The following is a 17,727-nucleotide window of genomic DNA, read 5'->3' as shown; positions in this document are numbered from 1 at the left end:
ATCTGTCGGTCGGTAATGTCTACAACTACTCGCGTCTAGAGGGCGCTGGTCTCAAAAACAACAAACCAAATCTTGCTTAACGAGGGCGCTAACACAAATATTTTTTGTATATCTACTTACGTATTACTTGGTATTATAACATATGTGTATATTTAAAATTTAAAGTTTATTTCTCATTCTAAGCTGTTGTTTTTACTGAAAATAATTTGGTCAAAAGCGTATCTGCCACATGAAGGTTGTAATTTTAAATAAAAATCACTCCGCTCGTGATTCTATTACTGAATCTCACTTAATCGGGACTCAAAATCAGCACTCTCAGTAAAAACTAACTTTGCTCGCTATTTTTGCACATACCTACTTGACATACTTTTCATTTCTTACAATCAAATGGCCGCATTAACTTTCATTTCTTACAATCAAATGGCCGCATTAACGTAACTAGCTAAATACACAGATGATGTGGCTATGAAGTACATCATGTATTCATGTACATGTATTACCGCATCACGCATCGACAGCGTGCAACGCGTGACGTCACACACAAGTTCACTGTATACAAACCGGCCCGCCCGTGCCTGCAGCGTGGAACGTTTATCGTCGCGTCCCGCGATGCCGATAATAAGAACAGACTCACATACATTTCACTTCAATAAACAAGCCAAACTGCCCATAAATAGCTTTGTTTGCAGCCAGTTCGATTAGTAGCGTTAAATTATTCCGATAAACTACTCAAGTCAAGATGTCTGAGAAGAAAGAACTTCGTATAGTGACATATATGTGCCCCACGCACCCGGTGCAACTTTACGAGTTGATTTTGGAGTTGTTGGAGAAGGCGTTGAACTGCTACACAACTTTGCAGTATGAAAGCCGGAGTCCCGGCCCTTTCCCGGACCGCCCGGATCCTTTCAGCACCAATAAAGTGGATTTAGGTGAGTGTTATTTAAGATAGTCATTAAAGTATCCTAATACCCTCATTTTACTTCATATATTGTATAAGTATAACCTATGTTGTGTATGTTAAAAGAAAACGTTTACCTACAGATGAAAACGGAACCGTCGCTGTACCGACCTATGTGCTCAATTTTTAAATACTGAAATGAAATATGAATAAAAAATTAAATACGATATGCTGCTTATTTTCTTACGATATAATTTGCTAGTTGGCTACACAAACACAACACATGAGGTTTGCTTTTCTTAACTTTTGATATAATTTACTATAGGTACAATAGCGGAATTTACCACAACAACGAATCTGACTCTTCAGACGTACACAATAAGGTTCAATATTGATAACCCTTTGTTCAATATTTACTTTAAGGGGGAGGCCTATGCTCAGCAGTGGACGTCTTATGGCTGAGTTGATGATGATGATGATTTACTTCGCAAACAATAGGTACTTACAATAAATTTACCTACTTGTAGGTATACGAAAGTAGTTCCCAAATGAATGACAGCAACTCACAGTGCCGTATATATACCCAACATTTCCTGTGTTGGGTATATACGGCACTGTGAGTGCCGGGTATATAGTACGTTGTGTGTTGTTCAATATATTTCATTTCAAATTATGAAATAACGCGAATGGCACATGCATGCTCCTCGTCTTTATGTAGTTTAAATATAGCGGTTGCCCGATTGCATTTTAAAAGAGCTAGAGATCATCGGGATGCGATTAGGCACAACCTAACCTCAAGAATTAGTGCAGTGGTAGAAGAGCCCACTGCAACATTTCGAACCGGCTTGATACCGCGATGAAATGCACAATGGTTTCCCATAAAAGTAACGCTAAGTCCGAAGCAGTGCAGTTTTGTAGCGATCAATGTAGCATGAGCTTGAAATTTATAGGAAACAGATACTTAAGAGGAGAGCGTACTACTGGCTGGTATTTTCCATTCAAGTCTCCCGTGCCCGTTAAGCAATGAACACATTGGACAACCTCAGTTCGTGAGTCTTAATAGGGGCAAACAATTAGGATCCATCTTAATGCTTTTATTAGTATAATTCAACTTCAAACAAATAATAGGTAACATTGTAGATACATGTACTTACACTATTGTAGGTACTTACTACGCCAGTCCCACATCAATTTATGAGTCAGACCCTAGCTGAGGCGTGTGATTGATCATAGCGTTCATGACGGCGGCGGCGTACATGCGTCTCCGGGAGACGGACGGTGCGGCGGTGCAGCTCCTGCCCGTCACGCCCGTGTTCGCGCACCAGATGAACGTCGAGAACCAGCCCGGCTACTTCTCCGACGTCATCATACACCGCGACAAGAAGTAAGTCACTGACACACTGCCACTGATGGTACAGTCACCTGTAATAATATGTTACATAACGAAGGCCGCACAAATATCAGACACGATCTTATTTGCAATGCAATAAGAGCGTGTCAATATTTTTGCGGCTTCCGAAGAATAGGTAACATAGTATTGCAGGAAACTGTACCTGCGAACACGGCTGTGACGTAGCTATAGTCAGTTTTTTTTAGCATTAGAAAGAACTTCGCAGAAGTAAGCTTGTGGATCCAAATCCGGCACTTTTAGCGGTAATAATTTGAAGTAAATTATATGTATTGACCATGCTACATTAGATAATTCAATAATTATTAACAATTAAAGAGCCTGATAAAAACTGCACGCTTGCTTCTGTGGTGTTCTTTCTAATGCTAAAAAAAAACGAACTATACGTCACAGCCGTGTTCGTGTATCAAATGCATAAAGTGCAAACCATGCCTACTTATTTGCTGACTGTATCGACGTAAGAAAAGTTTTTTACAGTGCTCTAAAAAATGTCTAAGATGCGCATACTCAGCTTCAACTCAGGAGCTTTTAATAAAGCAGGTAGGTATATCTTAATTACCACATTTCTAAATCTAATTCATATCTGAGTTAATGATCCTACATTCTCACAATAACTAGAAAAAAGACAGTAAGAACATTGGCGCTATTTATATAATACAGCCACTATCATTGATCTTGCTAACCATCCATCATTCATTGATCTTACTAACATTGATAATTCTGACAAAGATAAACGTTTGTTTTGTCATCAGCTCCTTCATCATTAACAAATGAAATAAATGATCCTCTACAGATTGTCGCTTTTATACTTGTTAGCAGTATTATTAGGTAGTAAGAGGGATACATATTATGGCATTATATCCGCTCCAGGCGCTACCGATTTAGAGGGGCCGCAACTGACTGACTCTACCCTCTTTTAGGCACTCTACATCGAGACTAAAGCTAGATAGCACGTACGTTAGTTTTTACATTGTATAATGTAAATAAAATTCCTTTACATCATTTACACAATGACGTATAATAATTTTACTCATAAGGTATTTCATAAGATCTACAAAAGCATCTAGTGATTCATTTTCCTACTAAGTACTAAGTGGTTAATTCAGACGCAGTTATGAATAAACTCGTGTGCGGAAGTTTGTAAAGTAGAAGGTGGTGTACCTTATAGCATAAATATAGTTATGAGAGCATATATATATATATATATACCTACCCACATTGGTTTCAAGGATAATAAATAGATTTAGCCTTGACTGATGTTATCACATTCCTAGCAAGGTCGCTATTGCATGATGTGATGTACCAGCTCAGAGAGCGTTGCACAGTATTCCATCACCCACCTCCACAGTATCATATTTCATCAATTAATTACTGGAATCTACATCGTGAATTAACTCTTTGCAATCTTCCGGGCATTGTCGACACCAAAAACAAATAGATAAGTTAAATGTTATCAGCCCGTGTCATTGGCTCCTGATAAAGATTGCTTCTATTATTCCACAATTCACTCGTCGACTACCTAATACAGTGTTATCACACCCCGCGCTAGCGTCGCTAGTGATTTTGTGGTTATTTACAGAGCGCACAACGTAAATACGCTGCTGGACCTGCGCGGGTGCACCTTCGCGTACAGCAACGAGGACTCGCTCAGCGGCAGCAAACTGGTGCTTAAGACTCTTAAGGGAAAAGGAGAGAATGCCTCTTTTTTCGGATCATTACTAAGTATATTACCGACTCATTCATAATAAATAAGTACTACCCGTTCGCTTCAAGTTGGCCGTCGGCGACCGTTACACGATTGTACGTGACAGGTACAATTACTAGTAGGTACGTCTAGTACTGTCGACAAAAAAATATTTCGTACTTTGTTTTTAATGCTTATCTTATTTAATAATTTTGTGATTGTATAAAAAAAATTTACTTAAGACAGAAAAATACTAACAGACATCGTAAATTTTCCAGTATTTTTGGTGCGGCAGAGTGGTGTTAACGGAATGGGTATAGATAATTTCAACTGAAATGGTAAATTAAGGTTAATATTAACGTAATTAACGCTAAATTAATCATTAGGGTTGAAATTATTTATACAAATTCCTTTAACACCACTCCGCCGCTGCACCAAAAATGCTGGAAAATGTACGAACACTGGATTCACTGGTGATAAGGCGTCGGAGGGGTGGGACAGAGAGAAGCGGGCCGTGGGGTAACGGCCAACATGAAGGAACGGGTAGTAAGTATAAACTTTACAAATAATTAATTTAAAAGAACTCGTACTCATAGAATTGTAATACTCATTTCAGGATCTGGGTCACATTTGGCATCAGCCCAAATGGTGTTAACGAAGCAAGCTGAATGGGCCGCCGTTGATTCAACAACTCTGCTCTACTCCAAAAAGTTCATGCATGATGGTGGGAAGGACATCATAACTCTGGAGACCTTGGGACGCCTGCCGCCCTACCCCGTAGTGGTCAATGCGCAACTTCCAGGTATAGGCACTCAGTAATCATTTCTAGATTAATTAAATTGATTTATTATGTTTCTGCATAAGGGAACTATCATTGCCTTACACAACATAAAAAATTCTTATATTTTATATAACAAAATAATACTCGAAATAAGTCGAAATTGTCATGCCCTATATGATTACGCCCATAATACGACTTTAAATTCCAGATCATATCAAAAATGCTATAACCGACGCTTTGCTGACTTTGCCACAAACACTTCCGTGGAAAGACAGATTCGCCAAGTTTGGCGTCATAAAGTTCTCGGCCAACAGCGATGGCGCCTATGATGGGGCGGCTGCACAGGTGCGGGCCATCCCGAGCGAAAAACTCAACGTTCGGTATTATTAGAGTACTCCTAGTCATTTCTTTAATCTACGTTCTTTATATTCTCTATGTGGATTACACACCTAAACAGTCGTAGGTGATTAATCAAAAATGCCATTCTCAGTAATAAATACTATTTTATATTTTTTCAATAAAATGATTATGTTCAATTTGAATTATTTCTTTTCCCTTTGCTTTCCAATAGTTACACTTAGGGATACTAGCTTTTTTTTCTTGCCCGGTTGAACCAGGACACCGCGAGGTATTTTAAAAGTCGCCAATGGTAAAGGTCCTTCCTTTTTCGTTTTCAAATAATGTTTTGTGCGGTATTTCCCTTTCTGAAATAATTGAGGTATTTTAAACTATTTATACCACATACAGGTCCAACACACCACAGCTGGGGTGAATTAACTATTTGAATGAAGTGAATAAAGTTGTGCATGACCAAACATTTATATGTACTTATGTACAGTCACCTACAACGATGCTCGCAAAAATAACTTGCCTAGTTTCTTATTTGCAGAGATATAAGTATGTCCCTGTGTATGGTCAGCTGCAGAGACAGGGAACCCCCATGGCATAGAAATTTGTTTGCAGGGGAGGTGCCTCTGCAGCTGACTGTATATATGTGACGTTGCACGGCAATAGGTACCTTATGGCGGCTGGCGCTTACGTCGCATAGCGCCGCAATAATATTCGCCTTTACCCGTGGGACGTCACATATGTATTTTTGTGCTTGTGTTTTGTATGGTAAAATCAAGTTAGTACAATCCATAGAGACGCACCCCACTCTGCTCAAATTTGCATAGAATAAAAAGGAGCTGTACTTACCTCGTTTTTGTAGCATTAGAAAAAAGGTAAACACAATGTGTCTAAAAATTAAATCAAAGCAAATATGTAACAATTATATAGCAAGGACATTTATTTACATTCTTTTGGTTTCACAAGTATTAGTTACTATTGTTTAAAAGCGATTTTTTAATAAAAAGACATGTCAAGATTGTTTACATCTTTTCTAATTCTAAAAAAACGAGGTATAGGCAATGCTTCATAGATCATAGTATTATTCGTACGGTTGCAGCTGTTAGAGGTGACTGTACTAATTGTACTTACACAATGATAGATGTCATTTGTTTAGCTCATTTTTTCCCCTCCAGCTTTGGTGGATCAGCCTGTAACATTCAGCGTGAATATTAAACTAATAAATCAACAACAGTACATAATTTAACACTAATTACCTCTTGACTATCAACAATAATTGAGACAAAAACTAATGGTATTACTCGAAGGACAAATTAAACTACATGTAACAAATAAATATTGTCAATAATTATTGACCAATAATCTATTACTACAATAATTAATTGTGAACTAAACAATGCCTCCTCCGTTGATCTGGTCAATCTCTTCCTGAGAGAGGGGTTTTCTTCTGTAGCGTGCCGGAAGGTCAATGTCAGGAATAGCACTGGTACTCATTTGTGGTGCTGCTGCCGGCCTGAAGGCGCAAGACTGTAACAAAAGTCTTTTTTTAATTTGTGCAGTCAGTTTGAATAGTTTTAGCACACTCTTTTTTTATAAAGTGACATGTACATAGTTTACTAGATTTTACAATAAACATTGCCAAACAGTGATAATGATATCAGTTTGGAGTTGGAGGCTTTGGAGTTTTCATAGCATGGTAAGTCCATATTAACATTTAAATGAAAGTCATACTCATCATGGTAAGTATCCGGAGCCACCACTACACAACAATTTTTAGGTTTTCAGGTAGATAAACAAATAATTATACATCTTACAGTCAAAATAGGTTATTGTAAAAGTACCTTTAACAGTTATAGACAAGAAAATCAGGCACAAGAGGTATTATGAAATACATGGCTCATATTATGCAGAATTGTTTTAAATTATACATCCACCTGTTTACACATTGTTATCAAGCATGTATTTTATATTATTTGGGTCAATATGAAAGTCAAATTCGTCAAAGGAAATGTATGAAAAATTATATGCCAAAAATAAACTTTTCGGAACTATAGTTAGGTTAACATACATAGGCTAGATTTCCTAAAGCCCAGGTGACACGAATTATGTATGATAACTTGTAGCAGTTAATGAACGTACCGCAGAAGGTGCAGGAGTTCCTGCAGGCGCAGGTGCAGCGGCCGCCGCGGGTGCAGCTCGCGCTCCCGAGAGTCCCAAACCTCCTTTACGGAACTTTATTACCGGCACACGCAAGAGAGCTGGAGACAACCGCACCATATTGCTTTTAAAGTAGTCTTGAATTAGGAGAGATAAAGTAATTTGTAGTGTTATGTTACCCAATGAAATTTGACTTATTACTTATTTGACGTTTGAATTTAGGAATGACATTGACAGAGAATGCTTTTGACAGTTAGAAGAACGTTCAAAAAGTTAGACAGGTACAAATAACATTAAAAATAAAAAAGAAAGAAAGGGTAATCTAGATTGACTAGAGAATTTAAAACATAATTTTTGATTATTATGGTGTAGCAGAGAAAATGCGCATATGAACTACAATAAGCCTTGTCCATATTTTACTAATAAAACTTAAAAACTGTACTGCTAAAGAAAGACACTATTATTTGTTATCGAACGTTCCTAATAAAGCGTAGGTTCCCAACCTTTTATAATATTGTTACCCCAATCCCCAATATGGTCTTAAGCAGTTAATCAATACGAGCAATGATAAATAAATGATATAAAGTTGACCAACTTGTCAGTCAATAAGAACCAGGAAAACTGCACGCGGTCTAATGCTGATAGCGACCCTGCGGCACCCCATCTAAAGCGGAGTCGGCACTCGTTGGTGGTTTTCGACGGTAGTCCTCCACTGGTTAGTCCGTCATCCCCCCTGGTTCCCCCGGACCAGGTGGCATGCGTAAACGCATTTCCCCAATGTATAAAAAAAAAGAACCAGGAAAACTATACTCATCCTTTTCTTTTGGGTGCTAGTACTAGTGTAAGACAAAGATAGTATGATTCTCTCTGTCTATGATTGAAATGAGACAATCCTTTGACAAACTATACCAACATTACCAACTCTATATATTATTACACCTAAAAATAATACAGTGAGCCTACATTCGGGGACTTGGGATGGGACTGAGTTGATTGAATAAAATGAAATAATTACAACGTACATAGTGTATTTACGAATGTTCGGATGCTATTACATTCATTTCACATTTTCACTTACAGTAAAATCTTATAATTCAAATAAATAGATTCATACATTCAATAAGTGACAACTACTGCCTTCAAAACATCTTATAAAGTAATTTCATAAAAGCAATGACATTGTTGACTAAGTGCTCAACACTACACCATTAACATTATAGGCTATAAGATGCTTTAATCACGACATACATTACAGTATGGAGCGTACGGGCATATTCTGATGTTCAGTCACAAGATAGAAACATACATTACAACAGGTCAGAGATTACCACTCTATCAGAACACGCCCTACAAATGTATAAGTTTAGACGGGCCTGCGGAAGTTCTTGCCGGCGTACTTGGCGGCGGCGCCGAGCTCCTCCTCGATGCGGAGGATCTGGTTGTACTTGGCGAGGCGCTCGGAGCGGCACGGCGCGCCCGTCTTGATCTGGCCGGTGGACAGGCCCACCACCAGGTCCGCGATAAACGTGTCCTCGGTTTCACCGGACCTGTTCAAAATTGCAAATTTAATTTTAAAATGTAAGCGGATCTGCCGGCCTAGCCAAGGTTACAATCGCTATCGCTTCGACAGCGAAATGCTTTGTGCCTCTCTATCACTCTTCCATATTAATGCGACAGTGACAGTTGTGTTTCGATCGCTAGGGAGCGTAAGCAATTGGCATGTTGGCTACGCGGCCTGATTAGTTAAAAGTATGTGAGAGCAAATGTCATTTATAATTGCTAAGTGTTCATTAATCATAACTATCGTAAGTAATTAACGAAAATGAATGACTATAAATTATATATATTTGAACAACTGAGATATTAACATCAAAGTCCATTCTGTCCAATACAGATTACATCATTATCTGTGTGCTCTCTAGAATAGACTAGCTCAGTGAAGGATAGCAAAGGTTATACTTTAGAGTTCGCGAGTCAAAACAGTAACAATTCAGTAATTCACTAAAAGCTAATAAGATTAGATTTGGCAGTAATTCTAACTAATATATACTTATAGGTATAGAGCCTAAATTCTACTTTCTATGAAAATAATGATGAATGAAGCTCTAACAGCTACGTTCCATGTAACCTTGACTGGCTGTAAGGACGTTTCATTGTCATGGTCATAATTTATAATCTGTACACTGAGACAGTATGGTTTTATATTAGATGTTGCAAATAGGTCTAGGTTAGAACTGTTAGAAGACAAGAATGATCCTAAGGACGGGTCATGTATCGTTAACCCTTTAACGGGCATAACGGTGTCAGAAATTACGCAACTTTGAACCCTCTTCAAATAAAGTTCAAAATCATTATGGGAAATAATTATATTCTCTTTGCCTAATAAAGGAACAAAAACCGGGCAAGTGCGAGTCGGACTCGCGCACGAAGGGTTCCGTACCATAAAGTAAAAAAAAAAACGGAAAAAAATGCAAAAAGTAAACGGTCACCCATCCAAGTACTGACCACGCCCGACGTTGCTTAACTTTGGTCAAAAATCACGTTTGCTGTATGGGAGCCCCACTTAAATCTTTATTTTATTCTGTTTTTAGTATTTGTTGTTATAGCGGCAACAGAAATACATCATCTGTGAAAATTTCAACTGTCTAGCTATCACGGTTCGTGAGATACAGCCTGGTGACAGAAAGACGGACGGACGGACGGACAGTGAAGTCTTAGTAATAGGGTCCCGTTTTACCCTTTGGGTACGGAACCCTAAAAAGGGGGTAGGTGTTGTATACCTGTGGGAGACCATGGTGCCCCAGCCGTTCTTCTTGGCGAGCAGGTGCGCGTCGATGGACTCGGTGACGGAGCCGATCTGGTTCACCTTCAGCAGCAGGCAGTTGCAGGCCTTCTTCTCCACTGCTGTGGCGATGCGCTTGGGGTTTGTCACCTGACAAAATATGTTATTGTTTAAAGCTCTGCAAACTGTAGAGACTTAGACAGGGTGTACCCTTGTTTTGCCGACAAACTTTTCATCGAATATTATTTCATCGACAACGATTCATCGAAACGTTAGTACTAGTAATATTGTTTGGCGTTATTTTGTTTCATATACTATTTATTTCAATTTTTCTTACTGCGTAGAAATACTATTCAACGAATATTACTTGATCACTAATTCGTTTCAAAATATTTTAATTGGCACAACTACTAAACATCGCAATTCATTTGTTCGACGTATTACTTTAATACATTTTTATATGTCTTACTATACATTTATACATTTTTCTGTTGTAAGAATTTTAGATTTAGGTCAGGTTAGAACTGCGACCCCACACAGAAACGAACGGCTTTCAAAGTAGGTTTAGGTTAGGTTAGAACTGTGACCCTACACAGAAACGGACGGCTTTTAAAGTAGGTTTAGGTTAGGTTAGAACTGCGACCCCACACAGAAACGAACGGCTATCAAAGTAGGTGTAGGTTAGGTTAGAACTGCGACCCCACACAGAAACGAACGGCTATCAAAGTAGGTTTAGGTTAGGTAAGGAACTGCGACCCCACACAGAAACGAACGGCTTTCAAAGTAGGTTTAGGTTAGGTTAGAACTGCGACCCTACACAGAAATGAACGGCTTTCAAAGTAGGTTTAGGTTAGGTTAGAACTGCGACCCTACACAGAAATGAATGAATATAATTTACCTATTTATAATTTGGCCAAAATGAAAATGGCAGCCTTGTTTCGATAAGAAATATTACAAACTGAAGTAATTTTACGCATAAGAAATTTTATTAAATACAATACAAAATGAAATAAGAAAACCCGTAAAGAAATACCAGGATTTAAACTATATACAAAATAACTCAAGTACCAATTAAAAGTCCCCGATTTAAATTTACTAGTATCGATTCTTCGACGCAATAACTTGTCGATGAAATGAAAATACTTGAAACGTTGTCTTCGAAATAACATTCGATGAAATGTCTGTCGGCAATTCAAGGGTAAACCCTTAGACAGAGCACGCCTGAATTGCTTTCATTTCAAGAGTAATGAAGCCCTGAGCAAAGCACTCCCTCAATAATTTCAAGAACACATCAAAAATTTATCACAACAAACGCAAGAACCATCCCAAAAATTAAGAAGGGTCGTAGTGCTGTTAGCTGCTATTTTTGTGTTTTTCTAATGGCACTTATGGACCAAATCATTAGTAAATTTCACTATGCAGGATGAAGCTATATCCCAAACGCACTTTTTTGCCATATGCACCGAAAGCGTGGCGTGAGTTATGAATACCAATATTTACTCACCAATGCCAACCAATGCTGGCAATTATACTAAGAATTTGGTACAGGCACCATCAGATACATCGGAGCGACCGAAGTGCTCAAAAACATCTGAACACGCACTCTAACCTTGGCTGCTCCGATATATCTGATGGCAACTGTACATAGTGTTATTGAACACAAGAAACTAAGTCAACTTACAAGCTTGCTTAGTTTGGGGTTAGGTAGGTCTGTGTAAGATGTCCCCTAATATATATTAAATGCGCCCTACACCTGATATTTTGATTATTACAATGATGACTGATACTAACGGTCAAGTCATCTCCAACAATCTGGATGGAGGTGCGGGAGGTGAGGTCGCTCCACGCCGCCCAGTCGTCCTGGTCGAAGGGGTCCTCGATCGACACCATGGGGAAGTCCTTGATGAACTCCAGGTAGAGTTCCGCCAGCTTGCCGGACGGCAGGTAGTCGTCGGGGTTGGAGTTCGGGTTCTTGAAGTCGAGATCGTACTTGTTGTTCTTGAAGAATTCTGACGCGGCTACGTCCATGCCGATCTCAATCTGGAAGAAAAACAATTTGTCATTGATCATATAAAAAAAACCAATATTTTTAAAGATACCTTCAGATGATTCAGATAGAATAATTCAGATGTATTGGGCATGATAGCAAATCTCTTCGTAAGGTGACCAATTTTGCGAACTCATGCAACCACACCCGATGCTTGTACACCAATTTGCTAATATAGGTTTTCGGCTAAAAATGATTTAAACCATATCCCATGCAACTAGTTCGGGCAATTGGAGAGGCAAAAAGCTAGTAATGAGTAAATAATCAGCTGCTAACTGACAACTACAAACTTTTTTAACACAGCATATCCACTTGACCGTCCGACGATAGCATAGTATCCGAAAAAAATATGCTCTTAACCGGCGTCCGCGGGAAGCTTACTATCCAAAGGGGTGGAAGAAAGAATTGATTTCAGAGCCATCTAACGGAATATGTCGGTATTATTTACTAATTCTCTTGATGCCACAACGTAGCCTAACTAAATAGTTAGCTCTAAAAATTTTTTGATGGCAGTGTACTTATAATTTTTCTAGAAAGTTGTGAATGCGCTGCGCGGGGCGTGCGTCGCTAAAAAACCCCGGACGGTTGACAGGAAAACAGTCTCGCGGGCCGGACGGTTGAGTGGATATAACCATGCCTCAAAGGAATGAAATGAAATACTTTATTTCAGGCAACTAGTGGCCCATAGATAAATACCTTAAACTACTTGCATTCATATACAAAAAAAAATAAACTAAAAACTACGAAACACATCATGGTTGCTATGTATTCCGCAACCCCGCAGTGTCAGGGAGCTGGCCGCAGAACCGCCAGAACTTGACACCCTTCGGTCAAAACACCTTGTTGAAGGCCTGCATTTCAAAGTGGTTTTGAAGATATAAAGACTTTCTACTAACCTTGCCAGTGTATCCAGCCTGCTGGATAGCGTCCTGTATGAGGAAGAGAGCATCTTTGTTGTTGAGGATGTTGGGCGCGAAGCCGCCCTCGTCACCGACGGCCGTGGAGTCCAGGCCGAACTTCTCCTTGATGATCTTCTTCAGGAAGTGGTACACCTCGGAGCCCATGCGCATGGCCTCGGTGAATGAGGTTGCACCTGTTAAATATTATATTATTTAGATTATATTCACATAGCGAACCCTTGCAAAGGCCGGGATAACCTAGGTAGAAGAAGATTATTTAGATTTACAATAGATTCTAACATAATTACCCACTTGAGGGACATTTATCACTCTTATCAGAGGATACGGAGAGCCATAAAGGCAAATAGCAATAAAACTTTTACTGCACATTATTAAGTTAGCTCATTTATTACAATAGGTACATATCAATATCTTTTCAATACCTGACTTGCTAGCATGAGTTGCGTTCTCCAACTTCATTCATCTAGCACGACTTCAAGTATGAATTCGCGCGCGAGAACGCAACTTATGCTAGACCGCCCGGTCTAGAAAACAAATTTAATTTTACTAGTAACAACAGTAATCAAAGTGGTTATTTTTCAAAGTCATAGAATTTTACCAGTGGGAAGAATCATGAATTCTTGCATGGCAAGCTTGTTGCCAGCGTGAGAGCCTCCGTTGATAACATTGAAGGCAGGCACTGGCAGAACAATGTCAGCGTTTCCGGCCAAGTCAGCCAAGTGCTTGTAGAGGGGCACTCCCTTCTTGGCAGCGCCAGCCTTGGCGACGGCGAGGGAAACCCCGAGAATGGCGTTAGCGCCAAGTTTAGACTTGTTCTCAGTGCCATCCAAGTTCAGCATGAACTGGTCAATCTAAAAAGAAGTGACTTCATTAGTCTCAATTTTTTATGATGAGCCTTTCCAAGTTCCACTAAAATATATAAAAAAGCTTATAAATTTTTACAACTGCAAACCATTACTCATAATTCTTTTTACATTGAAACCATGTTTTCAAGTCTACAACCATAGTAAGTAGATTAGTGAGTATTTCAAAGTAGGCAATGATGGTTCAACATGCTAAAAGTTAACAAAACTTGGAAAAAGCCTATGTTACTGTGATAGTACTTGCCACTAACCTGTTTCTGTTCAGTGACTTCAATGTTTTGCTTCAGCAACTCAGGGGCGATGATGTCATTGATGTTGCTGACGGCCTGCTTCACACCCTTGCCCAGGTATTCACCCTTGACATTGTCTCGGAGCTCCAGAGCCTCGTGGACTCCAGTCGAGGCACCAGAGGGCACGGCCGCACGGAACAGACCCAGTTCAGTCACCTTATAAGTAAAAGATTAAATTAAATGTAGGTATTTCAAAACAATTGTATATTTACAGGTTCCACTTATTGTAAGCATAAATAAATGCTCCTCAGTACTTAAAAGATCTTTGAGAATAAAATATTTAATGAAACTCAACTTTGAAATATTATTGATGCCTCTATTTATTTCAATAAGTTATAAACTAAGGTTTAATGACTAAGATATTCAAGATGAGATATGTAGGTGTATGCTAATAAGCAGAGCTCGGCAGGGGTGAGCCGTTTTGACGTCACTTATGTCATGTGTAGATATTAATATAGATACACCTTAGAAAGAAATATTAAAATAAAACTTTATTAATTATAATTAAACTAAAATGACAATGCCTTATGTACAAATAAACTTTAATAGTAGCATATGGATGGATATACATATTATTAGAAGAGGTTTACAGTAAACCTCTTCTAATAATATGTATATCCACCATTTACTAAAAAAGCTTGCTATAAAATTCATTTGTTTTAATGGCGACGTAAAGATCGTAGCGGAAAGGCAGCCTAAATAAAATAATTTCTTTAGTTATTAAATTACACCACATAATATACCATCGAATGACAAGGCATGTCCATGTTGTGCAAACTCTGAAAACAGCTCACCCCCGCCGAGCTCTGCTAATAAGAATATTCTTAGCATATACATATCTCATCTTTACAGTATTTTTTCATTAATGCTTACATTTGTAATTGTAAAATGTTTCATCTTATTGCACAATATCTAAGGCGAAGATAAGTATTTGTTTCTATTTACCCAACTCAATTTGCTGCATATAAATCCATATAAATACTTAAATAAATATCCAATTGTGTCTACTTAACTTGCAGAACTATTCAAATTGGTCACATCCTGTTACAGTACCAATGCAATACCTAGAATGAAGACTGATTAGATACTCAAGAAAATATGCAATGATGGTCCTTACCAGGTCAACTTCTACTGTGGGGTTGCCACGGGAGTCAAAGATCTGGCGAGCTTTAATTGACTTGATAGGCATTTTGTAGAGATGTGAAAGTATCCTGTTGATGAAAATACAGTTTAGTGATAAAACTTTCATTGTGCACAGACAGTACGTTATTACTAATAAGATACTAATAAGTTTGCGAGCTTAGTAAGTAAATAGCACAAGCCCACAATTTTTATTCTAGCTTTATAGAAAAATGATGATTTAATAAAACAAATATTTAACACAGTTTGTCACTAAGGCGTTCAAATAGATATTCCTAACAAAATAAATATCATTGATAAGGTCGACGAGGTCAAATATAGGTTATGTATGATAAAAAATCTTACAAAAAAATATAATAATTTCCATACAAGTCCGAAGCTACAACTCAGTGTATACCTATGTTTTCTAAATTAACATTAATTAAAACAATTGAAGATTACTAATATGGTATAAAAATTACGTTATATAAAGACTGGTATTTACAAGAAAGTAAATTCAATAATTATTGAATATAATAATGTTAAATATTCTTTCAAACATATTTTTAAAATAATAATATTTAAACTTACCGTCTGGTATATGAAATGAAGAAATTTAGAGGAATGCTCAAGTTATTTGATTCATTCACCGGATTCGCCGGATTGATGTGGTGATAGCTTTGACCTCTAGAAGGTGAAACTAGTGCGGCTCTAAAACGATAAGAATCAGGGTTACCCTAACAATGCAAGTAAATGCAAGCTCATATAACCGGTTTTTGAACGCCTGGCAACACAAGCACTTGCAGCTGTCAACGTCATTATATTGTCAAATGTGTCAAGTCCATCTTGATGTGAATGGTGATTATTATATCGCGGCATCGCCTTGTTTATTAATTACAAACACAAAGCTTAAAATTTCAACTGTAATGTGATTAATAAGGCAAGAAAGCCATGTTTCGAATTCATCTTTTGAATGTAACTTTAATACAACAGAACTTTTAGGTTAGTTTGTGTAAGAAGCTGAAAGTTGTGATAGTGATTCTATAAATTTAGCCTAAAGCAGCATACTTATTGAGTAAAATGGATGATAAAGAAGCGAAAAAGGAGGAAAAGAAACCTATTGTAGTAAAAAATGCTACTGACCTACAAAGGTTGAAGTTGGAAAAGCTCATGAAGAACCCTGTAAGTTTATACATTCAAATTATGTTTGTTGTTACCTATATCGTATCAAACGATTTATTCTGCATAAATGAAAGTTAAAAGAATAAATCAGCATATTTCATAATTATTCTTTCAGGAGAAACCAGTAGTTATACCAGAACCACCAAAACAGAAATCTCTAGCAGCACCTCCCGACTTTGTCCGCAATGTGATGGGCTCCAGCGCAGGCGCGGGCTCAGGGGAGTTCCATGTTTACCGCCACTTGAGGAGGAAAGAATATGCGAGACAAAAGTTTATTCAGGAAAAAAGTGAAAAGGTAAGCTTTGGTAGAATTAATTTCCTTTTGTAATGACTAGCAATGGAACGACAAGAATTGAATAAATTGGAGGAGGCCTTTGTCGAGAGACAAAGGGATCTACAGGAAGTGGCCAAGGCCCTGAAATAAAGGCTATATATGATATGATGAATGACTAGCAAAATGTTTCAACAGATCAGATTCTGATAATTATACATTTTATTTTTAATTTTTTACAGGAAAAACTGGATGAGGAGTATCATAAGAAAATAGAAGAAAACCGGAAAGCAGCAGAGCAAAAAACTGCCAAAAAAAGAGCTAAAAGATTAAAACAAAAAATGAAGGCAAAACTTAAGGGAAAAAAGCCTAAAACAAATAATACTGCTAATAATTCCTCACAATCTGATAGTGATAGCAACAGTGAGGATGAAGCAAATGAAAATGAGGAGGGTGAAAATAAAGACTCAAGTGAAAACAAAAATGAAGAAACTGTGAAGCTATAGTATGTGACCACATTCATAAAAAAAAATTAAGTACAATTACAAACCCGCAAAAAATAAAACATGTTTGAATTAATTTTATGTGTACTCTAACTTTACTAATATTATAAATACGAAAATAACTCTGTTACCTCTTTACACTTAAACTGCTAAAGCTGAACCAATTGAGATGAAATGTAGGAAGGATATAGTATAGTTTTTATCAACCATCCATGCCAACAAAGTTGCGGCCAGGCCAGAAGCTAGTATTGAATATCTGGGCCTCTACTAAACCATACAGCAAGCTAAACTGCAAAACGTAATTCAAGACCAAAAAAAAGTAAGACAATTCCTATTTATAAATAATCACGCTAAGATAATTTATTTATTAGTAATTTTACTCCTACAATTTGAAAAAGTCCTTTATTTATTTATTTTTGCATAAATACAAGACACGCGAGTGAAAAGTGGCAACATTGTCTTACTTTTTTTGGT

At 37.7% G+C, this 17,727-nt stretch overlaps 4 protein-coding genes across 5 annotated transcripts; 2 read left to right on the top strand and 2 right to left on the bottom strand.

Moving 5' to 3' along the window:
* Nucleotides 1-535: 535 nt before the first annotated feature.
* On the top strand, nucleotides 536-5,313 carry LOC134670127 (uncharacterized). Its single transcript, XM_063527812.1, has 5 exons — nucleotides 536-929; nucleotides 2,132-2,282; nucleotides 3,886-4,028; nucleotides 4,607-4,792; nucleotides 4,980-5,313. The coding sequence occupies exons 1-5, from the start codon at nucleotides 740-742 to the stop codon at nucleotides 5,159-5,161; spliced, it is 852 nt and encodes a 283-aa protein (XP_063383882.1). The 5' UTR covers nucleotides 536-739; the 3' UTR covers nucleotides 5,162-5,313.
* On the bottom strand, nucleotides 5,255-7,452 carry LOC134670129 (uncharacterized). 2 transcript variants are annotated; one of them, XM_063527813.1, is made up of 3 exons: nucleotides 7,259-7,452; nucleotides 6,515-6,646; nucleotides 5,255-5,475 (listed from the first exon to the last, which is right to left on the bottom strand). In XM_063527813.1, the coding sequence occupies exons 1-3, from the start codon at nucleotides 7,394-7,396 to the stop codon at nucleotides 5,314-5,316; spliced, it is 432 nt and encodes a 143-aa protein (XP_063383883.1). In that variant the 5' UTR covers nucleotides 7,397-7,452; the 3' UTR covers nucleotides 5,255-5,313. The 2 variants fall into 2 exon arrangements, with proteins under 2 accessions (XP_063383883.1, XP_063383884.1); XM_063527814.1 differs by having other exon boundaries at nucleotides 5,255-6,309; nucleotides 7,259-7,450.
* An 835-nt stretch (nucleotides 7,453-8,287) lies between these two features.
* Nucleotides 8,288-16,039, bottom strand: LOC134670126 (enolase). The gene is made up of 8 exons (XM_063527811.1): nucleotides 15,889-16,039; nucleotides 15,296-15,389; nucleotides 14,140-14,334; nucleotides 13,624-13,876; nucleotides 13,002-13,198; nucleotides 11,850-12,098; nucleotides 10,057-10,208; nucleotides 8,288-8,823 (listed from the first exon to the last, which is right to left on the bottom strand). Exons 2-8 carry the CDS (start codon nucleotides 15,365-15,367, stop codon nucleotides 8,640-8,642), a joined length of 1,302 nt encoding a protein of 433 aa, XP_063383881.1. The 5' UTR covers nucleotides 15,368-15,389; nucleotides 15,889-16,039; the 3' UTR covers nucleotides 8,288-8,639.
* A 126-nt stretch (nucleotides 16,040-16,165) lies between these two features.
* On the top strand, nucleotides 16,166-17,272 carry LOC134669783 (PRKR-interacting protein 1 homolog). Its single transcript, XM_063527410.1, has 3 exons — nucleotides 16,166-16,479; nucleotides 16,595-16,774; nucleotides 16,993-17,272. The coding sequence occupies exons 1-3, from the start codon at nucleotides 16,378-16,380 to the stop codon at nucleotides 17,254-17,256; spliced, it is 546 nt and encodes a 181-aa protein (XP_063383480.1). The 5' UTR covers nucleotides 16,166-16,377; the 3' UTR covers nucleotides 17,257-17,272.
* The last annotated feature ends 455 nt before the right edge of the window (nucleotides 17,273-17,727 follow it).

Source organism: Cydia fagiglandana, chromosome 13 (assembly GCF_963556715.1).
Source record: "Cydia fagiglandana chromosome 13, ilCydFagi1.1, whole genome shotgun sequence".
NCBI classification, from domain to species: Eukaryota; Metazoa; Arthropoda; class Insecta; order Lepidoptera; family Tortricidae; genus Cydia; species Cydia fagiglandana.
The sequence above is the reverse complement of the archived record's forward strand: the minus strand, read 5'-3'. Positions and strand labels throughout refer to the sequence as shown.